The sequence below is a fragment of the Clinocottus analis genome, unplaced genomic scaffold, assembly GCF_023055335.1.
Source record: "Clinocottus analis isolate CAN_PGR_092001 unplaced genomic scaffold, fCliAna1.0.p SCAF_1, whole genome shotgun sequence".
NCBI classification, from domain to species: domain Eukaryota; kingdom Metazoa; phylum Chordata; class Actinopteri; order Perciformes; family Cottidae; genus Clinocottus; species Clinocottus analis.
In genome coordinates, this window is record NW_027175820.1 from 14,928,817 (window position 1) to 14,953,548 (window position 24,732).

General features: G+C 38.1%; 1 protein-coding gene across 2 annotated transcripts in view; it reads right to left on the reverse strand.

The window, feature by feature from the left end:
* Positions 1–24,732, reverse strand: part of csmd1a (CUB and Sushi multiple domains 1a) — a 363,484-nt gene that overhangs the window by 171,721 nt on the left and 167,031 nt on the right. For both annotated transcript variants that reach the window (XM_068586302.1, XM_068586216.1), the window contains exons 4-5: positions 9,309–9,503; positions 8,154–8,361 (exon numbers count right to left, since the gene is read on the reverse strand). In XM_068586302.1, coding sequence (XP_068442403.1) covers positions 8,154–8,361; positions 9,309–9,503 — 403 coding nt within the window. The remainder of the gene's footprint in view (positions 1–8,153; positions 8,362–9,308; positions 9,504–24,732) is intronic.

A 24,732-nucleotide genomic window follows, 5' to 3' on the forward strand; every position in this document is an offset into this window, starting at 1 on the left:
ACATATCTATTTTAATGCTTGTCTGCTGGGCATGACTCAACCATTAATATCAATGAACAGAAAAGACCATTACCAGTTAACCATCCCATGGTGATGATCATTAATGGATGCTTTAAGAATATGTAAAACTGATCCTCTCTAAAGAAATGACTCATTGAACAATACCATTATACTGCTATTCAGATACTTATAGGGAAATTAAATATGAAGGACTATGATGTAATTATTCAAATACATATAAGTTATTTGAAATGTTTTGATTTAGTTCAGACGAGATGTGTGGGGATGGCTTACTTATCTTCAACACACATGTATGTCCAAAGAAAAAGGTGCTTGTCCAGTATTAGATTGGGGAATCGCTGCTGATGTTGCGTTATTACAGCCTACGGTTCGCTGCATTTGTAAAAAGAAGGTTATTAAGGAAATTACTAAAACAATGGTGAGGTGATATTGTTAAAAAAAAGTAGTCTTTCGATGTCCAAATCAATCGTTAATGCACATCAGCTGAGATTCTTCACCTATTGTTAAAGAACCATCTGCGTTCCTTGATATAATTATATGACTATATATAATTATATCAAGGAACAATTATTGATATAATTATATCGAGGAACACAATTGTCTTTGTAAATTAAATATATATATATATATATATATATATATATATATATATATATATATATATATATATATATATTTGTTTGTTTTTTGCAGTATGTATTCAAGAAATACTTCTGTGAGAGGCTGTGGCTAACAAAAGCCATACTACCCGACTAGCCCTTAACATTTGTTTAAATAATGCCGCAAAACAATGTTTAATTGCATTTATAATATACAATTTCTGTGCTATGGTCTGACCAATCTTAATAATTGTGTTCAGCTGGATACTTGTGGTAAGAAAGTGGTAAGAGATCAATAATCACAGCTTTAACAAATGTACAAAGAGCTCGATGGAAAGCAGCTCTTCTTCAGGACAGGTTCAGGGTCAAGGACAGCAATGACGTTGACAAATAATTTTAACAAATAATTCAATGTGTAAAAGGACACTGACATGGGGAAATCTGAAAAACACAGAGAGAAACAGATAGAAAAAAGAGAAATATGCTGAATCTCTTCAATTATTCATGTGGACTGGCCAGCTGTCTGGCATTGGAATGAAGGAGAGGCAAAGGGTCAGAGAGGAGGAGAGAGGGAAGAGATATGAGAGTGAACTGAAAGGAAAGAGAGAAGGACAAAATGAGAAGAGAAGATGAGAAAGTGATAAACGTTTCAAAGAAGACAGCAGAAGTTAGTGAACATAATATACATGAAGCAGAACAGAGCAGAGGCGACAGGATGACAGTAACCAGTGAAGTAGGTTACGGGACCAAAAGCAGAAATGTGAGACTAAGAGGAATTTACAAGAGAAAAAAAGGACAGAGAAAAACATGTGATAAAAGAGGAGCTGAAGGATGAAGAACACGGGAGAGGAGGTAAGAGAAGGAAATTCACTTAGATGAACAGAGAGAGAGGGAGAGAAGTCACACGAGTCACAAGGAGAGGTTGAAATTTAAGAAAGGGAAGGCAAAGAGGCATGTCCAACTCAGGTTAGACATTACAAATACGAGGTTGCAATGGATAGAGATAAATGAGAAAGCAGTGACTGAAGAAAGGAGAGGATGGAGAGCAGAAAAGAAGAAAGATAATTGAAAGTTTCACATGAAGAAAGAACTCACAGGAGGATAAAACAAAGAGGAAGGTGCACAAGATATGAGTGGCGAGGTTTGACAGACCTGAGAGGAGTAGACAACAGAAAAAGAGAGGACAAGTCACAAAACACAGAGGAAAGGGGGACAAAGAAACTAAGAGCAGGTATTTCTGTGCACCTCTCTATAATTAGACGACACGCCTTTCGGTAATTCATGAACGTCACAAAGAAACAGATATAACTTTCTACTGTCTGGGTGCTGTTGTTTTGGCGCTGGTCCTCCATATTGACTGCTTGCCTTGCTGGCAATACTTTATTTTAAATGTATTCCACTGCGTCACAAGTCCATGTGAATGTGATCACCTACAAAAGGACAAAAAGGCACTGTAAAAATAAATGCTTGGAAACAAGTCAAAAAAGTTGGAAAGCGCATTATCCACAACAGATAGCTGTTTATTCCAAGAGCTTAGTGCAAAACCCTGGTACACTGGTACTTTTAATCTCATAACACGCCCACACACTCAAACGGAAACACACACACACACACGCAAGCATGCGCACACATGCACACACACAAATAGCAGTGCCAGTAAACATAATTTAAAATGTAAATGTAATAGCAGGACAAGAGAGGTGTTTCAAAGTGGAGTAAAGAGACCAAGAGAGGTCTGGTGGTAACAAAAGAGGAGTGGGGAGAGAGGGAAATAAGAGGAGGAGCGGAAATGGCTTAGAAAAAAGGGACTTAAAAGGAGGAGTGGAAGGAGATGGAACAGAGGGATATGAGGCGAGGGCAAATAAAAAGATCGAGGCACTAGGCATTGAGGATGGATGAGATTCATCCACAGATGCTGCAGGCCTTTTGTGGTGCACTTTGAATTGGCGGACAAGGCCATTCACAAATGTCAGTAATGATCAGGGTATTGCATAACTAAACCTTCCAGGGAAAGCCTCCCAATGTCAGGATGCTATAAAATAAATCCTGGCTGATTGTCACACATTCATGAGTAATTTCATGTAGGGATGGATGTATGGATTAGCATGTTACCCACTTCACAGGGATTTGCTCATATTGTTTTCATGCATTTGGACTTTGATAAAATGCTGGAGATAATGTTCTGCAGAGATTTCTGTGGTAGTTGCTGCACAAGTATGATGTGTCATGGCAATGACATTAGCTTGGTATTTCTGATGTTTGCAAATTATGTTGTCCTCATGGGTTCATCAGATCATTATCTTTCATTCCCCTGGAGAGGTTTAGTGGGATTGGCTTTGGATTAGAATCAGCAGCTTCCTGGCTGAAACCATTCAGTCGTTGTTTGTTTGTCCCATGAAGAAGAACAACTGCCACCGGGCAAAACGTTTAGGAAGCTTGGGAGCTGACCGCAGCACACGACCCCTGCCACCCTCCATCCATGCTTCACCTTCCTCCCCTCTTGCCACATTATTGGATGCAGCAAGGATGAATCTAAACCCACCCACAGACACAATCCATGAATGGAGATGGCTGGTCTGACACTATGAGAGTAAGAATGACAGAAGTCTGCTGGCAAATAGCAATATCTTGATGTTGATTGAAAGAAAACATTTTTAGGCAGTTCTGGCAAATGGTGAAATAGTTTTGCAAGCCTAGTGAGACGGGGGCCTTGGCCCTAACTGTCACTCCGGATCCCTCAGAAAAAGCTGGAAAAACTTCCTACAAACGTAACATCTGGGCTGCTTTTCTTATGCTGTTTCCAATCAATGACTCAGATTGTGCCTTAGTTAAATGACTAGAAAATGACCTGGATAAGCAAATAGAAAATGGATGACTGAATGGAAATTACTGTGCTAAAACTATTTCTATTGCAGCCAATAAAGTAATTAAAAATAAACTGTGTATGTGTGTGTGTGTGTGTGTGTGAGAGAGAGAGAGAGAGAGAGAGAGAGAGAGAGAGAGAGAGAGAGAGAGAGAGAGAGAGAGAGAGAGAGAGAGAGAGAAATGATAGCAAAAAAGAGAGAAATCAGCGGTAATAGAAAGGACAAGAGAATAGAAATGCAGCGCTAGTGGAACGTAAACTGCCGACAGTCCCCCTTTAATTTAACCCTTTCATAAAATGGTCTGTAGTCTGTATGACAACTACATATTTGTTTGTTAAAAAAAAATGTTTCCTTTGGTTGAAAGGTTTGCAAAGTACCAAATTGTATTACAATCCATCCAAAATTGCCACATTTTACTGAAACTCAATGTCAACCTGCTGGTGTCGATACAGGATCATTATGGCTCCCAACTTTCTGGCTAAATTCGTGAAAAATCAGTTGAAACATTCAAGTGAGCGATGTCATGTTTTAAAGAAGGAGAACATCTAATGAACATGCGGGCAGTAGGTTCCACATTATGTCAAGTAAGTGACCCTGTGACTCAATTTAAGGAATAATTGGCAATTAGGGCCCCTGATTCAGTTAGAAGTGGGACAGGAAAGGATGCATTTAATGTGAAAATTCAGAGATTCCATAAATCTCTTTAAATCAGCATCACAAACGTATTAAAAATCCTTCACTCTCATGGTGATGAGACATTACAGCAAAGTCTTGAGTTTTCATTACCGACAACTGAGTTAAAATCAATGTGATTAATGTAGTAAGCAATGAGGAACAAAATCTGATAATTACTGTTGGTCGTGCTTCTTGGATATAATGGCCTTTAGTATAGTAAGAAGTCATTCAGTTGAACAAAATGACGGAGCACCATTGGCCTTTAAGCATTTTAGTTTGTATGTGTTTTGATATACTGAGATAAAAGAGAAAAGGAGGACAGAAAGGGATGAGAGAAAGAGAGAAGAAGGGATAGCCGGAGGGAGTATTGAGAATGCTGAGAAAAAGGACATTAGGGAAAACAGGTGGAATGGTAGAGGTTAGGTTGTAGACAAGTGAAGAGAGGTTTAAGTGCAGGAATACTCAAACTGATTCAATAATCAGTTCTAAAGTCTGTTCAGATTTGAAGATATCAGCTATAACAATAAAACAGATAACGGTTTAGATTTTATTCTCGATAAGCTATTAATGTGTTCTAAATGTTTAGGTCACTAAGACTTCAGTGCACAAACATAAACACTACTAAGTATTGCAATGGGGACTTGGTAATAACAGTGAAAGCCTCTGTATCTCATATGTAAATAACAAATTCAAAGTGTCTGTAAAGACAGCCCTACTGTTGCTTGGAGAAACGGATGTTTTTGTTTTTTTACTTCAGATAAGCTTTCTGAAAAAGTCTTCTTTCTGGATTTAGTTTACTTGTCAGATTACGTGTTTCACAGAAGAATAAGGAACATCCTATTGATTTATGGAAATTACGGGGAAATACATGCACTTAGAGCGACTGTTGACCTCCTCAACTGCATACAGAAGCAGCTGTGTGACCTGTTGACGTTTCACTTGCTAAATAGTGAACAAAAAATAAATGCATACTCTAAATCATACAGGCCTGAAAAGCCATTGGACATCAGTAGGCACCAGCAACACAAATGCCTGGAAGACTTCTGACTTCCTGACCCCTCTTATTTTGTCTGCAGCTATTTCCTATCCCATCCTTTGTGCAGTCTTCTTTATATTTCACTAACAATTCGGGTGAAATAAAGTTCACATTAGCCAGTAACTGCAAACATTTTCCAGACTGACATCACTCAGAAGGCATGGTTTAAAGCATTAGAGCGTAGCAGGTCAGTTGAAGCTTGACAACTGGGTACATAATCACACTAATTAGACAGTAAGTAAGTAAAAAAAAAAAAACAATAAAAAAGTATGACAGTGGTCCAAAAGCAGGATATAAGGGAGGACATAAGATGAAATGACCATAATTATATCCAGAATGGAATCAAATCATCCCTTTGTCCAGTGTGACTTATGTCTCTCTCTCTCTCTCTCTCTCTCTCTCTCTCTCTCTCTCTCTCTCTCTCTCTCTCTCTCTCTCTCTCTCTCTCTCTCTCTCTCTCTCTTTCTGTGTGTGTGTGTGTGTGTGTGTATGTGTGTGTCAACCTGACATTCAAACTGCCAGCTAGCGGACAGGAACATAAAACAGGAAATTGCTTTTAGGAAACGGGAAGAACCCGTCACAGTGGTCCTGTCAGGTGTCAGTCATTTTCACAATGACCTGCCCACTTGCCTCAGTGTAAATGTCATTCATCTCTTAATCCCACCTCTGGAGAAAAGGATTTAGGATTGTAAAATATACTGAAGCCCATTAAGGTTTATTTTCATATAATATAGTCATATAAATACAATGTTTTAGGCCTGGAGTCAGTGAACTTTCATTAAATATACGAGGCATCTGAGTGACTTTTGGCACTTTAATTTGGGACCTCTCTTATATACCCCCTTTCTTGTTTCCTCTCTTCTCTGCATTTACACTGTCTCACACACACACACACACACACACACACACACACACACACACACACACACACATATATACATATATATATATATATATATATATATATATATATATATATATATATATATATATATATATATATATATATATATATATATATATATATATATGTATACAGAGAGAGCGAGAGAGAGAGAGAGATATTTTTTTAATGCCCAAAAAAACAAACATTCATAACTACTGCAATTGTTGTGTGCACTAGGATATCAAAATCATAAATAATAAACTATAGTATACATTTTGAGATAATTATTTTTTTACTGAAGTTCATCCCATTTCATACTACTGTAGTGTCTATCTGCCAACTTGAATACAATATTCCTTGAAATTATTTTAATGAATTCTCAAACGAATGGCATTATGAAAGCCAAGGCGTTGCATCAAAAGGCTCCAGTTACTCCAGTCACTGTTGTCCATGTGATAAATGGTTGGGTGTGCTCCGTATCTTTTCCTCTCTGCATTGCGGGGGGAAGATACAGAGCACACCCAAGGAGTTATGTTGACAGTGGTCCTTGAATGTTACACTGTCAGAGACAAGCCATGTGTGTATGTTTGCAAACTTGAGTGTGTGTAATTTGTCAGAGGCTAGAGAAAAGATCAACAGCTCACACAGTCAGAGGACCACTTAAGACCTGACACTGGCACGCACAAGGTATCATAAGGATGCCATGGACGATGTGTACCGCTCTGCTAGTGACAGGACTAAACACGCAATTATTCTACGTCCTTTTGTTTCCAACTGGTGCTATTCTTCACTTGTGTGTCTGTCCACCTATCATTCTGTTCTTCTGCAAGTCGGACCGTAATCATGAACCATTTTCTCACATGGAAGACAATGTCATCTATCTGTAAAAGTCAGGAGAATGTACAAATGGAAGGCAATTTCTGCAGGACATGATGATGTAAAATGCTTTTTTAGAAACGTTATATATGAGAACATTGAAGATAAAGATTATAAAACGATATTGTCATTGCCATATGACCTTGTGCAGTTTTGGAGATGATTCCTTCTTTTTTTTAAACAAAGGATTACAAAGACATATTACTAATAATTATCTATTCTAGAAAACAAGTAGACTCTATAACAATTTCATGTAAGCAGCAAACAGCACATTAGGTGCTAAATAACCTTTTCCAGTTAAACAATAAACAATTACTCTTCCTTCAAAAAGCAAATGATCAAAAGTGGCATAGCAAAGGCTGACAGACTGTTGCAGAATACCAGCCTTTTTTAATTTCCTATATCGTGTAATTTTCTTTAGTGTTCCTTTTCAACCATATTTATCAAACATTAAAACCCAGATGTCAACTACCTTCAATGTTTGACCAGCCTTGGCTCACAGGCATGTATGTTGTTATTAGTGAAGGAGACCTAACTGTTTTCTCCTCTAGATTACACAGCAGTTCCAGCAAGTGGCAGCCTGCAAAAACACACCTAAACATTTGCTGGAGATGTGGTGTATTCCAAGCAAACCAACATGTATACTAGCAGTGCTCTACATGTAAAAAAACAGAGTGTGTTCTGGTACAACATGTGACCACAGAAAATGGGAGTGAAAACAGCAATTTATCACTTTCTCTATGGGATTTGAATGAAACAGGAAAATCAACAGGGCTCTTGTGCAGCTAATCAATCAGTAGTTGTATCTGTCCTCCTGAACAACATCTTTAGCCCCCCCCCCCCCCCCCCGGCCTTCCCCCCGGAAGTATACAAGTTAGAGAAAACTGCAGTGAAAACAACAACTGATCTCTTTAATGTGAACACGTCAACTCACAAAACAATAATGGCTCCAGGCTTCTAATTCTTTAAAAGTAAAATTAGCTGTTCCCACTTTCTTCTAGCTCTGAAACACAAATGCTAAGTCAATGCTATTCAACTTTCAACTGTCAGTGGTGACTGTGTTTGTCTGTTTTTTATCATGGTCCATCTCAGCATGTGGTGTGTCACACCTGCTGATTTTCACAAAGACTTGTGTGCCCTCCAACATGACTACTTATCTACTCAACATTGTGCTCTGCTTATGAAATGTATCTCACCATATGCTCGGTGCCTCTGTCCCGCTGATTTCCAAGAAGTCATACTTGTCCTCTAATAAGAAGTCGTTGAAGACGAGAGCTATAGTGTCCCCGGGTTCAGAGAGGATTGACCACGTACAGTCCAGGTTGTTGTCATACTCTGCAGGATATCCAGGGCTGGTTATCGAACCTGCAGTGCCTCGCAACGTACCGCCACATGCTCCCTCCGCTGGAGAGAGAGGCAGCAGATAGAAGAAATACTTATTGTGTGCATACATTTCAAATTGTTTTACAGTTTCTATTTTGTACTGTTATTATCCAACTGTCATTTGTTAATTGCGTTGTGTAAAAGGTGCTACTGATTAATTGTTTTTTTTCATGGCATCACCAACAGCATAAGTTTATACATAATGTATGGAATTACATACATTTGAAATTACTTTATACACTTAGGTTAATTTCTATATTTTAGATAAATTAACACAATTCACATAAGACTATTTCAACTAAAATAACAATAATAGTCATTTTCATCATCATCAATTCTATCATAGGAACATCTTCATTCATGCATCAATACTACATCTTCAAACTCTTAACAAAGTACTTCATGTGAAAAAAGGAAATATTATAAATTAACAAAAAAAGCAGGAATCAAATCATTTTATTGAAGCCTCTGAAAGACACAACAACATGATAAAGTGTGTTTTCTGTTGATTTATCACAATATACTGGATCCCTGAGTCGAGCTGTTCATCTCCTGGCCTCGATGGAGAAAAAACAGACATAACTGTTCTCGTCTGTAGACTAATGAACCACCAGAAGAGCTCCATCTGGTTCATGTGATAGTTTGTTAGGATGTGCTTTAAAAGTAATCAATACATTGGCGCTTTCATCTTCCTGCGGCCCGTGACCTCATGTTAAGGTCCTTCAATTCTCACGACCCGAACAATTGTTTATTTTTCTTTCAATTTTGTCCTGCCTTTCTTGTTTGCCATTAGGAAGGTCAAGAAATACATTTCACTCATGAGCTAATTGTTTTAGGACACGGGTAGCATCTATTTCAAGAAGGAAATGATACGGCTAAATGGCTGACATAGAAAAGAGAGAGGAAAGAAAAATAACACAGACTGACAGAAAGATTCAAGAAAAGCGGGGAGAAAGAAAACATCTTACCGCGACAAAAAGGTGATGGGAAGTCCCACTGTGCTCCACTGCCTGGTGATACGATACACGTGAGGATACTGTGTCCTTCCAATACAAAACCTGACTCACAGCTGTATCGGATCTTGTCACCCATGTTGTACCGCGAGCCATGAATGACCCCGTTAGGGATGAGGCCGGGGGTGCCACATGTGTGGCTGGGCAAGACTGAAATGCAAAGAAGAGAGAAGACAACATTTTATTAATTAAATATATCTAAAATAAAGCAAAATGATATGTTACCCAACTTTGCGATGAGCTAAAAACATTTTCAATTAAAGAGCTTCTCTGAATGTTTTATTCGAATATTTTTTTGCTTGCCAGAAAAGCTAAAACTAATATTTACCAAAAAAAAGCTGTGTTTTCACATGACCCCCAGGTTATGAGCCATTAATATAGGATACATATTTCAACAACAGTTTTAACAATCTCTTGGATCTAAATTGGTACATTTTGTGATGATTCACACAAAAGTGAATGTCAAACAAATCTGAGAAAACCAACGACGACGTACAAATTATTCACTCCTCTTTACAGAAGAAAAAGACCAAATACCAACCATCAGAATTGACAACATACAATGAGAAAAATGTGTTAAAATATGTGAACGTGACTGTGTGGTATTTAGATGTCTCTGGCTAGCATTTCTTTCTCCAATGTGCATCCATTGTTGCCAGTTGTTAGGCGACACAGTTTACAGTAGGAGCAGCTAAAGGCAGCTCGTGGTAAAACCAGGCCAATATCAATCTGTTACTGTTGCCAACACGCCTGAGTACTACAGAAGGGGCATCAGCGCAGTACAACCTGGTCTGACCCTGGTGTACACTGTGTGTTGTGTGTATTTGTATAACTGGAGCATGTTAACTTGCTGGGTGTATACTGTGTGCGTGGAATGTGTATCCAAATGGCTAAATGTTATGTGTGCATGCACAGTGCAGTGTGTCTATGTGTAAGTCAGTCAATCTGTGTGTTTGTGGATGCTGTTCCAATTAAACGCAAGCATGGTAATTAGACAAAGCTTCACCATGAGACCCTGAGAACTAGGACAGAGAGAAAGAGGGAGGGGTGTGGGGTGAGAGGAAGACAAAGAAGAAGAGGAAGTAGAGAAAAAGAAAGGAAGATACAGAGATAGAGAGGAGAGAGGTGAAAGAAGAGGGGAAACGACTCGCGACAGAATGACGGAGGGAGAGAGAGGGGGAGAGGAGACAGGAAAGGGTAAAGACGAAAACTGGAGTCAGACAGGAAAAGAGAGGGGTGAACTAATTACAGTGGGTCCTAAACATGTATAATTTACACTAATTGACTCATTATTCGGATTGTATGAAGTCATGCATCAGAGGCAAGTTACTCACACTCAGCTGAAGATGCTGTGCTCTGTGCAAACATGCTGCCTGTTTTGTTTTAACAAGGTGAGACACACAAATTCAGACCATAAACTAAAGCACTGACTGGAAGATTGAAGGAAGAAGGAGGAAAACAGAGGGAGAGAAGGAGATAGCAACGGAAAGGAGAGAGAATTACAAAAAGTATGAGCCAAGTCGTTAGTCACACTTATGTGACCATACAGTCCTGGGTCTGCCAGGCAAGCCAGCTTGGTGCACAGAAGTGTTCACTCATTTAGACGGATGCCTCAAACAATAAGGGATTTTTCGGAAGGATAAAGTGTTCACAAGTATTGTCAGTATTTAACTGATTTTAAACTTAACAAGAGCTGCATTTTTGAGAAAACATTTTAATTTGGGCTATAAATGACTTCATATTCATATATGTTTAGTGCAAGTGATGGCTTATATAGCTGTATTTTAATGGATCTGATATTAGTTTTTCGCCCTTTTGTGAGCCACATGTAGGCATAAATATATTGTTGCTCTAACAAGTACATTTTATTGAAAAGGGGAGTTTAATAAGGACAGCTCCTGAGGTTGAAATTAAGTCCATAAAAGTTACCAAAGAAATGATAACAAATAGCATTATTGTTAGACTTTATTCAAACAATACTGTACTCTTTTTAATTTAAATGTAAATTAATTCTGCTATTCAATCAAATTCGAATATATATTTCTGTTACAAAAACAGATAATCACAAGATACTTTTTAACAAAGCAAAATTCATAGGCAGTTATTGAGTTATTTTCACTACAAATTCAGATAACAAATGGTGAATAGCTTGTTTTTATACTGCCATTATTAATCAGAATTATCTTTGGTTACTGCACCTTATTTACAAGGTACACCAAGAGAGTAATACTGGCTTTGTGCACACAGAGCTTGGATTTGTTTACCTTGTTTTTAATCAGCACTGTACAAATTTGTTTAGCTGTAACCTCATGCCAGGGAAAGTTCACATTAGCTGCTCGCAATTGTATTCAGTCGCATAATCACTTTGATTGCTTAATATTGGATGACTCCTTTGTTTTTCATTGTATTATATTCTATTAATTTGCAAGTCAAGGTCATTTGGGGTTATTTCCAATCAAAATACTAAACATGGTCCGATGAATACAAGGAACTGTTGTTTGCTTGTAAGGCTCACGCAGGACAGTGCAGTCTTCATTATTTCACTACGGCTGATTTAGTGGGAATTAAACGTTCTAAACACAGAAGTACAACATATGTTTACAATCTGAGGCACAAATATACAAAAGTATATCTTTTAAAATAATAAGGTGCTCCATACAGGTACTGCCTATCTTACAATTTAATGTACAATTATCTGTCCAGATTACTAGAATACAGCCCTGCACTTCACTCCTGTAACCTCCACTGCATTATAAGATATAATTATACCAACCATGGTCTTACTCCAACTAAAATGACTTTAACCCTGTTTATGCATGTGTGTGTGTGTGTGTGTGTGTGTGTGTGTGTGTGTGTGTGTGTGTGTGTGTGTGTGTGTGTGTGTGTGTGTGTGTGTTGCAGTCGTCCTTTCTGTCCCTTCACCGTCTCAGGGCAGGTCAGTGTGTTGCTGTGGTAACTCGAGAAAGGTGACGGCATCATGGTGAAGCAGCTCTGATGCCGACATTCAAAAAAGTGGTGAATGCGCTGAGAGAAGACTAGAAAGTGGAAGGACAAGGAAAGAGATAAGAGAGGAAGGAATACTTGTGTTGAGGGTAAAAGAATGAAGAAAGAAGGCAGTAAACGACGAGCGCCAGAAGGAATGAGGAAGTAAGGGAGACAGGAAAGGAAGGATGAGAGGTTTTGATAATGGCTTTTGATAAATGAATAATAATTTACTTTCAGTATCTTGCTGAAACCCTGTACACAAACACTTGTATCATATTATAAGTTTGATATTTCCAAGGTATTATCCCGCCTCCTCCACCATTAGTTTCTCTATATAACCCTAGGCTCCACATACACCAATGAGTCATGTAAAGAGCTCGCTCAAACAGAGGCGTTAACGACGATCAAACTCTTTCGACACTTTATTGTAAAAAATCGGTGTGTCATTTCAAAGACCCGGCCTAGCGACTGCTGGAAATAAGTTTCTTAAACATGGTTTCCTGCATTACCACTACAATGCTTTCTTCTACAGTATAAATATACAGTGACACATGTTTGTTTTTGCTCGTCATCCACTAAAAATAGCAAAACAAACAGCTCCTTGAATCTGTTATTGATGCACTAAAGCGGTTACTGGATAAATGCCAGCCTATCATAATCTATTGCTTCCCCCTGTGGTTTAAATGCAGCGCACGAGAGGCAGATCAACAATAATTCATCTCCAAAAAGAACATACAATGCATATAAACTTATACTAAATAAAAAGTGTATAATTACTCAACTCTTATTATATTAGGTGATAATCCTGCAAGCTGTATTTATTCCAAAAGTGTGTGTGAGCGATGCTGTTTGTGCTGTCACTGAGTCTAAGGCTTGTGGAAGATGACCCCGTACTTACCTGACAGTAACAAAACAACTGAAGTGAACTATATTTGCATCCACACTCTGTAACTTGCCACAAGCCAAAATTGAAACAGATGTTTTGTCAAATCTCGCTCCTCGTACGTGGCCAAAAAAGAAAAGTTTCTAGTTTGGTTTCCAGGGGCTGTATAGTTAAAACCAAGCGGAACCAGAACAAATGTCAGACCGTGTGCACAAATTGCCAAACAGGGATTTGGACAGATGTTAGCGTTTGAAATTTGTGTGGGAAAATTCATCTTTCAGAGTGATTAAAACTTAAAAAGATTAGTTTACATTTTTGAACGAAAGTAGTTCTGGACTCTATTGCATGCATCTGAACGCAACAATCTTGTTGATGAAATGCAAAGTAATGTTCCCCAACCTTGAAATTTAAAAAACATGACACAAGTCACTCATTCTTGCACCAAAAGTCTTGATCAGTAAGCTTTGGAGTATAGATATTTGATCTTCAAGTTATGCATACTACAATAGCAGATTGGCCCTTTTATAGCAGATTCTGCACACTCAACATTCCTAGTATACAGCAAGTGTTGGGAAAAAGTGCATTCAACATCTTACCTGACCACCATTCATCAATTTGAGTCTGAACAAATCACTTCCCATCGACAACTCTACTGGGACTTTGAGTTCTCCATGAAAGCATCTTTCAATGGGTGCAATCCATAATCCACTAACACCTCTCATTTCCCATGGTGTACATGTACACAAATCGCCATACTCCTTTAATCTGTGATTCTTGATGTAGAGTTGTTGCTGTTGGAAGGATGCCAAGGCCCCTGAGCTAAATGGGCTCCCCAGTACTGCAATTGCTCCCATGGTGTAAATGTATTAACACCTTCACTGACACATTGAACATAATAACTCCAACCAACCAAACACTAATGGGGCTTCTGGGCAACTGTGGCCTAGGGCCAAAGCTGAACGGAGGACCCTCACCACCTGCTGCGCTCTCCTGGTTTTAATGTGTCATCAGCTAACGTGACTTTCCAGCAGCCAATCATATACATTAAAGGGGTATTTCACCTTGTAAGCACACCTTTGCTTCCACCGCTCGAACCCTCTACATTTATTTTCACTATTTTGCATTGAAATGTTTAAGAGGATCACTGACATTGAGGGCAGTGCCCCTTTAAATTAAGTTGTCAAATGAGTTGGTTGCCAGTCAAAGTAGTTGGCTTTAACAAAGAAGACAAATTAGACAAATTACTCAAGAATAGCTTTCCAGTGGGGGTACAGAGGATACATAAAATATGATTTACAATAGTACACTACTAAGCAATAGCAACTCATCATAAACCAGTATGTATTAGCATATCGAGTAAGGTTTACAATCCTTTCAACCTTTTCAGTTATTCTGATCATTTTCACAACGCTTTTGGTGTGAGTTTACTCACTTGACTTTATGTGGTTAATTCGCGTTATTCCTTTATTTGTGCTGGAAAGCGGGCGTGGCCTATCTCTGTGACTTGACTCCGCAAAAACAATTACCATTTCTGCCATCCACCATTGAAATAACCAGTAGTTCTGCTTTATACTTGTTGTAGAAGTCGCACAAACGTCAGTACATCAAAGGCCTACGTGTCTGGGTTCATAATATTATCCGTGGCCACACACATCTCCGACTCCAGAGTGCCGCTTCCAGCGTTACTTCAGGCGCACCAGTAGCCAGTTTTATTCAGATATGGAAGGACGGCAGTGATGATGAGCGGAGCGTCTCAACACTAATTGGCTTTCGCAAGTTGCCGTCATGCAAATTTTTCGTCCGGGTTGAAATATTTTGCGCCATGTAGACACTAGTTATTTGTGCCGTCGGATGAAAATTTGCATTGTTCGCAACCATTCGCTCTAGCCTGCCTAAACAGCATTTAGGCACAGGGACACCAAGGGATGTCTACTCTAATTGTGCTTACAGTTCATTCATATTCAAAGCAGCATGCTGCACTGTACATCCCAATGATATCACAGATCACAGCTTTAATTCCTGCTTTCATTGCTGAGGGACAGCAGCTGTTTATTATCTCAAATAGTGACTGCACTGTCCAAGATAATGAGAACATCATATCTGAAATCTGCTTGACAATTTTGGATGCTGGATTTTCCTTTTAATTGTGCCAGCAACTGATGTTTCCAGCATTTATTCACATCACCAGAGAAGGAGGGCAACCACAGTACAAACTTCACTTTGTTCTACAACACAGAGAATACCATAGAATAAACAACAGCATGATGAATCAGGGCTTGTAAAATCAAAAGTTAAATAGTAAACAACACCAAAGGATTATAACTTTGTTGCATACATGTAATACCAAATACCGCTTCAATAGCGAACCACATTATGTCTACATACAGCTCATCATTCTGCAATACTACACTGAGACCTAAACCCCATTTAACTCTTGAAAGTTACATTTCAGTTCTGCTACTTCAGAGTGAACGTATTAAAATGTATTAACACCGCCTTTCTCTATGTTCCCTCTGTGAAAATATATTAGCAGGGCGAGTGACATTTCCAGCAGCGCTTCTAATCAATCACCTGCTAAACAGAGTAATCACTGTAGCAGCTGCACTCTGTTAAACACCAGCTCTCCTTAGCCTTTCCAGCTTGACTATGGAACCAAGAGATATTGGTTGCTAACATTCAACATCCCGACGCTGTGATGGCCAACACTATGAAGATCAGCAGACACAGAATAACCAGCTATATATATATATATATATATATATATATATATATATATATATATATATATATATATATATATAACATTTATATGTATTTTTTATTAGAAAATAGCTATAACTTTGTCATTCGGTGTAGGTCATCAGAGAAGGTCCAGACGGGCCACCACTGGTTATATCATGTTGCTTCTGTACAGAATAGTCAACCCAGAGCTTCAGCCTGTGTACAATTATTTTTGGGCTACTAAGAGCAAGTTATATACCAATTAATGATTCTCAACCTTTTTAGACCCTGAGCACTGAGGTTTATCTGCCAGAATAACAATATTGTAGCAAAGAGAATAAATATTTCTCGACAGGACCTGTTAATTGAAGCTTGAGGGATTTGTGTTTCAAGCTTTAAAAAATATGCTCCTCCCCACTCTTTTACTCAAAAAGTGCACTGCCACCTCAACCCTGTACTCTCTTGCTTCTTGCTTTTTTTTTGCAGTCGTGAGCTGTAGCGCTTTCTACCAATTCAGTAACAATGGGAATTTCCATTTATTCAATTTCAGGACAAACAAAGCTTTGAGTGCTTGCTTTAAATTATTGTGGCCAATGATCACTACTTCTGTTAAGGTGAATTGGGCCCTGTGGAGATGCTGTTTCTGTCAATTTGCAGTTCACTTGGGTTGAGATACATAAGGTGTTGACTTTTATGTGCCTGAACTTTAAAGTCAGTTTTTTATTGGATAAGGACCACTGATGTAACATTTGAACGTGTGGAAATATGATCAGGTCCCCAGCTTTTAAAATACAGCTAGCAGTTGGATTTGGGAGACATGAGAACTATGCTGTGCTAAACATTTTTCTAGCATATAAAAAAAAAGTAAAACACTGAACAAGATAAGAGTTAGTTATTATTATTAATATATTATTAAAGTTATTCGTTATTCTTGGACTCCACTTCAGATCAATAATAGTTTCAGCTTCTCAGCAGTAGGTTACTGGCAGTGTGCCAAGAGTTGGTTAAAGTTGGCCATATGCATGTTCAAGGCCCATAATTACCACTTGAGTGTTATTGCAATTAGGCTGTCAATCAACCTGCGAATATGTGTAGCTGAGATGAGGCTCTCGCTGACACTGGAAAACATCAGCGTTAAGGTGGAGATATTTTTCATTCAGGTATTGAGGAACAAAGTGAGGGCAACCCGAAGGTGTTCTAGGCTAAGACTGACTTGCAGAAAGCGATGGGACGATCCCGGTTCATGCTAAATAGATTATGTTTCCCAAATGGACTGGAAGCACTGAGGAATGAAAATTAACTTTTTTTCAAGAGACTAAAAGTAGAACAGAGGAGAATCTACATTGGCCAAAACCCTTAAGAATTGATTTAACTTCCCCAAAGATCATGGACAAAAAATGATTAAAACATTAAGTTCTACTCTTTTATTCTTGTTGTAAAACAATACTTATCCGAGTGCATAAAGATGGAACGCCATTTCTGCCACAAAAAAAGTCATAATTATGAGATAAAAGTTCATTATTATGAGATAAAAAGTCATTAATATGACATAATACATCAAAATTAGGAGAAAAAAAAGTCATAATAATGAAGTGAAAAGTCATTATGAGGAAAAATATATATATATTTTTTTAATTTTAGAATAATTATAATACTTGGCGGGCCTATCAGACTTTCCACCACAAAGCGCCTGTCTTTACAACACGTCGGTTATAAAATGTGCGCTGACTTTTTTTGTTGTTGACTTTTTATCTTAAAATTTCAACTTTATTAGCTCATAATTATGTTTTTTCATTTTAGAATTTTGATTTTTTTTATCTCATAATAATGACTTTTCATTTTCTCATCTCATAATTATGACGTTTTATCTTATAATTTTGACTTTTTATCTCATAAATATGAGCTTTTTTTGTGGCGGGATGGGCTTCCATACATATACACAACTCCAATGCAACTGAATTTGTAACTTGTTAATGCATATTTTGTTGTACCATAGGTGAGTACTAGTTCATTAAGTAGGAGGATATCTCGACTGGGTAGAAACCTTAACCACACACCTTTCTTACTCAAGCTTCAGAGATCTGTGCTGCTACTGGCACAACGTGATGAAAGCAGTCACAAGCAGTAAGTCTTTCCAACAACTTTTGAGAAGCAGTTTTTTTGAGAGTTCTTAAAATGTCATGTTCAAAACTAATAACACAAGGAAAGCTAAGGGAAATGTCCTCCTGGAAGGTGGTTACAGAGGCGAGAGAGTGTTGCAGGGGACACACATAGTAAATATCAGTCAACCTAACACAACGCAGAACACTCCATAAGTTATTTGCTCTTAAAAGGAACTTCTGAACTTCACACTAATGTAAATGTATTTTTTATCTGGGACAGTTCAGCCTAGATTTGTGCAACTAGCTTCCAATATGATAATCTGGAGTCCCCAGACTTTAATCTGTGATACATCAGAGGTTGTCTGTATTCCGAGATCAAAAACATAATTGTAATATAGTACTCTCTGCAACATCAGTAAAGACTAATGGTTTTACTTTTGGTTGATGTTTACTAATGGCTTTATTTACTTTTGTTTTTCTATTTTCTTTGAATCGCATTGACATACTTTTGCTTTCAAACAAAATGAGTGAGCTGCTCATGAAATGGATGATAGCGTGACACCCTACAGCTGTATTGTAGATGCAAAAAGATTGCATACTTCAGAAATAAACAAGTCAAGACAGAGTCATGTTTAAACTACTTACAAAGTTGTAAAATGTTCACTTTGTAAAATCTACAACATTGATTTCATTATTATAAATAAAGTTAATGTTAACAAAAATAGCTTAACGCTTGAACTCCAGACTGATTCATACTGTACTCAAACTACCTAGTTACAATAATATGAAAGCAACCAGTTAAGTATCAGTTAAATTGTGGTGAGAAATGCATTACTGCATTACTGAAGATAATGAAATGTAATATACAAAGGCAGCAACCATCAGTCCCTCCACCTAACTATGTCACAGTCCCAAGGAACATGGGGGCAGACATGATCATCTTCAGCCCAAAAACCTCAAAATCTCTTCTTCATCTCCCCACTATCTCCTGCTACTTGTCCCTTTCTTTCTCTCCAAAAAAACACAACCAACACATCCTGTTCCGTTTTGTTTCCTTCCTGTCATCCATAATGACAAACTTGACCTGCTGTGCCTTCCCCGTACTAAGAGTGGCCTGCCCTGAGGCTGTAGGATATCGGACAAAACAATGGAGAAATAGCATCATTTCACCAATCAAAACATATGCACACATACACAGAAAGCATGAACATATAAACATGCCCTGGCAAAGTAAATGCATTTTGTGTCTTTAATACAGTGTTGCTAATTCTGTGTGTGTTGAGACAGACTAGTGTGTAAGTGTACTTCAACGTTGCACATGCTATATTTATGACATATGTCTCGTCACAAGGTGATAACTAAGCCACAGATCAGACATGACAGAAACCAGAATTAAACAGATCGGAAAAAGGTTTACAACACTATAACTGGCACACTGTAAATATTATACATGCATGAACGCTAAAAATAGAAAGGAGTCGAAGAGAATACAATTGAACAAAACAGAAACACAAGTGTGCATTGCTCAAATGTTTATATGGACATAAATCATTTTGCTTCTTGCACCCAAACACACACACACACACACGCACACACACACACACACACACACACACACACACACACACACACACACACACACACACACACACACACACACACATTGTAATGAATCTTCATTTAGCCCTGCTTTGGGCACATTTACATCTGTCAAGTCACGATACACCGTGGATGGATGGGCTTGTATGTGTGTTCGTGTCTGTCTCTCTTCATGCTGTATGTATGTGTGAATCAATTTGTCATTCTGTGTGCTAATGTGTGTATGACTTGTGCATTTATCTTTTATATATCTTTAAGGACAATTCTGTCTTCTGGTTTGCACAAGTGAGCAGATGCATATTAGCTTCTGTCTCTGTATTTGTCTACATTCATAAATGTGTGTGTGTGTGTGTGTGTGTGTGTGTGTGTGTGTGTGTGTGTGTGTGTGTGTGTGTGTGTGTGTGTGTGTGTGTGTGTGTTTGTGTGTCTATGCATGAGTGCAAACCAGTCAATTTCCTTGGTAGATGACAGTTCATGGTCCCTCGGGCAGCACGGAATTGTTGGTAAACTCGAAGTCACAACTATTCTCATATATCATCAAACTGACAACTGACACGCACGCACACACACACGCACGCACGCACGCATGCACACACACACACACACACACACACATACAATGCTTAAGTGACATTTTTTAAGGATAGTAGTTTGCATCATAGCTCTCGAAGAAAACCATTCGACAGTATAAATGCATAAATTGGACATTATGTCTCTAAATTGCATCTTTTCTACACGTTCGCTTCATATTGTTAATGTACTGTTAAAGTAATGTGCTTCTAGCTTTCTTCTGATTTACAGAAGTGGGTTGTAACAGAGTGACAGAAAATTGTGATAATGGTTAAAAATGTCATTATTATATACCTTGCTTTATTATCACTGCATTTCTCAAATGTCAAGGAACAGCAGATACTTCAGATAGTTTGAGTTTTAAAGGGCATAACATTCATATTCATTCGTCAGTAATTGCTCGAAGAAAAAGTTAAGAAACATTATATTAATCCTATTAACTACATTCATCATCACCATCTTGCAGATACTTTTATAAAACAAAGTCAATACACAACACAGACCTGTCCACATAGCTGTTTCAGGAGGAGAGCAGTGTCTTGGGGCTTATTTGGGGTTGTATAAATGACCCTTGTTCCTTCACAACTAAATAGAGAAAACTTGCACTCATGTGAAATTAAGTGTGTGAAATGGTCAATAGGCTGTTATGGTCACCACATATGAGTCAGATAATAAAACGTTTGCTCAGCACACCACAAGATGACAATCTGTCCGACCGTGAAGTAAATGTATGAGCTACAAATACTGGCAATGTCAAATCAATATCCTAACATCTTACAGACGCACAGTAAGCTTTACAAACATCTACAAACCATCTCACTGAAATTAGAAATATAAATGATGTATTTTACAGACTTTTTTTGTCTGTCAGCTATAAATATGCTTACACAAGGCAATAAAGCATGAATGGAGTGACATACTTGAGATAACACTGCTTTTTTTCGATAAATTACCGATGGCAGGACCTCCAAATTCCACAGGAACACCAATGGTTCAGTACAACATCAATCAAACCAACAATGGAGGTGGACAGCCAGATTCTGCTGACTCGACCTCCATATTGCAAAATGTGTCGATATTGGCATCCGTGCACTTGGAATAAATGTTTATTCCCTCACGCCAAAAAAACTGTTTAGGACCCAAACCAGTGTTTCGGCTATATTCATTCACACGTTGTGCCTGAATGTTCAGCTTCACTGCAATACCCTATCTGTAATATTGCCTTATTTATCACTATTTCCCAGCAGTCATTCTGTCACTCAAGCATCACTGTCACAGCAGGCCCCCCATTGTTTTCTGTTCTGCTCGGTTGAAAGCTGCTGCTGATACTAACTCAACACTTGCCGCATGTGCAACACAATAAACGTGGAAGCAGCAGTAGGCCTTGTAAACCTCGTCATGAAAGTGTTGACAATGACATCGAGGTTAAGAAGTCATTGGGAAGTCGGTTTGACATAGCAAAGACAAAAAAAAGAAAGTGTTGAGGAAAAATACATACATTTTACAAATAACAATGTAACTATCACAAAATAAACAAAAACATTCTATAGGTTTACATGCAAATAGAAGAAAAACAGCCCCTTGAAATGGTTTTGTTATGATAAGGGGTGAGCAGATTAACGCGTTAACGCGAAATTAATCTGGCAATCCTTTAACGGCATGAACTATTTGATCATGTGTTAACTGCTTTTTTTCTTCCTTTTTTTGCATTGGGAGTTGCAATGGCAGAGCACTTTAAGTCAGGATCACTTCTGGATCTTTGCTCTTCTCTCAAAGAGGAGAACTTTCCTCACATCACAAGATGTTCAGTGCTCTTGTTCAAGCAACACAGACTGGACTTTTCTCACTGAGGAAGAAAAACTGAACTGAAAAACATGAAAAGCACTTATTGCTTTTGTATAAAGTGAATCAATTGTTGGTCTTTAACATCTTTAAGGTAAGCAACAGACTGAACATGGACCAAAGAGGAGTGGTTTGTCCCTCACAAGGGCCGCTACTACGAGAAAAAAAAACAAAGAAAACAGATTTATGAAATATATGTGTATATATGTTAACTTGCTGTTGCTCCAGAATGCTGTTATATTGTTCTGATAACATTACTTTAAAATAAAAGCTGCAATACACTAGTTTTTACTTCATTATTGTTAACTGACTAATCAGTTAACAGCTTTATGTCATCAAAGCAGAGAGAAGCTGAATCAAAAACACACAGAGGGAGAGATACTTTATTCTCTTGGCAGGAAGGCATATTAAAAAAAAGAAATGAAATGAAATTAAAAAAAATTTAAAATACCAGAAAAAGTCCATGCAGATGTGAGATAATATATACCATTATAAATATAACTTGGTAGGGCGAGTAAGATTAGTCTGATCAGTGGGATAAATGCCGGATCTGTAAAACCACACAACCACATAATCTTGAGTAATGACCAAGCCTTTGATTGAAATTTCTCTTCAAATGAGAAAATATGATAAATATGATAATCCTCTTAAGGGGTGTCAAGCCCTCTTTGTCAAGGGCAAATGTCTTGCAGGCTTTTGTTCCCTGAAAGTTAATGAGCCGCACTTTGTAACTGCACTAAAAGTGGCTCATTAACTATCTCGGAGGAACAAATACCTAAAGGACACCAGTACTGCAGTCTATTTCATAAGCAAAACATGAAACAGCAGTTAAACAATGAGCAGGGAAAACAAAATAAAAAAAATAAACAGTAATCTAGTGCAAACAAGTTTTTTTTACATCAGCCGCAACAGTTTGTCTTGCTTTCTCTTCGTGTCCATATCTGTGTGTGACATTATGGCAAAATATGGTCTTGGATTTGGCAAAATTCTTAGAAATGTGTTAAGAGTTCAAATATCCAAAGTTATCCAAACAAATGTGATATGAACATGACTGAAATGTTAAATAATGTTCTATTTGAGCAGAGGGAAGTACATTTACATATGATATCTAAAGTTTGTCTGGTGTGACAGTAAGTATGTGATTCATAGCAGAGAATACAGAGACTTACTCTAAAAATGCTACTTTTTAAATCTTACATATTTTAAATGAGGTATAAAAAGATAAGATCACGTTAAATGTATATATTTGCAGGAAATTTAAGTTTAAACAACCAGCAGTAACAGTGAGCTTTTGGGTTTTGCTGTTAAAATTGAGTGAAATGAAAGTATTGCTGATGTGCCTGTGGCTCCTCTGGAAGTCCTATGAGGACCTGCTCTTGTAAATTAATCCAAAATGAACTATAATATTTTGCTTTCAACCCAAATGACTTGGCAGTGAAACACAAACTTACAATTTCGTCTCAAATGAAATAAGAAACCATGGGCCAATAACATGACCTTGCCAGACATTAGTCATGGTTCCTGTCCAACACTTCTTAGAGAGCCAATATAGCCATTTATAGTGATGTCAATGGGCAACACTCTCAGTTATAAGTAGAACACTACAATAAAATAAAAGCAATATATAAAATAAAATGTATTTGGGCTAGCACAAAGCCCAAACCTGATATTTGACCCCCGTTCCATTCCGTGCTGCTCCACAAATGTTGGGAAGTTACTTTGATGTTGTTGGGAGACCAGCTGCCTGAGTGTACTAAGTGTGTGCATGTGTGTGTGTGTGTGCTTGTGTGTGTGCATGCGTGTGATGGGGCGTGTGTGTTTGTCTGTGTGATCACATAATTTATCCCCAGTTTTCCTGTTCTTTGTGCCCACCTGTCTGTGAGTGTATGTGTGTGTGTGTTCCTCTGTGGGTGTTACCATAAAAACAATGTAAGCCCCGTTAAACCTTCCCATATTTCAACTGTAACACTCATCTCAGCACAATTTGCGTGTTTCAATTGCTGTGCGTGGGAGAGAGCTACAGTAAGAGATATACATTTTATGTAGACCTGTGCACACCATTATGTTTGAGCGTATGTGTGTGTGTGTGTGTGTGTGTGTGTGTGTGTGTGTGTGTGCGTGTGTGCGTGTGTGTGTGTGTGTGCGTGTGTGCGTGTGTGCGTGTGTGCGTGTGTGTGTGTGTGTGTGTGTGTGTGTGTGTGTGTGTGTGTGTGTGCGTGTGTGTGTATGTGTGAGTGAGTGAAAAAGTGTGTCTGTTAGTGTCTGCAATTTTGAATCAGTGTGAGTTTGTGGGCGACTCATGTATTCTGAATCAATAAATGTAGTTTGGGGAAATAAACCGCTCCTATAGGGCTTTCTTTGGAATACTTGAACACAGACACACAAACACATGAACTAAGCTTTCTGTGCTTTAGTGCTCCAACATATTTATAAGATAAATGGGTGAATGTGGGAGGAAGTGTGTAGTTCACAGATAAGCTCACAGTCTTTACTGTGTGTGTGCGTTTGAGATGCATATATGACTAACAACAGTCTAACACAGTTCCACAGCCAATAAAGAGGCCTTGTGTCACCGATTTTCAAATTAACTTGTCATTCTTGAGATTGTAACCGAAAAACAACAAAAATGTGAAAAAACACTAACCAAGAAGGTAGCATTGTAGTGTTGTTTTCAGTG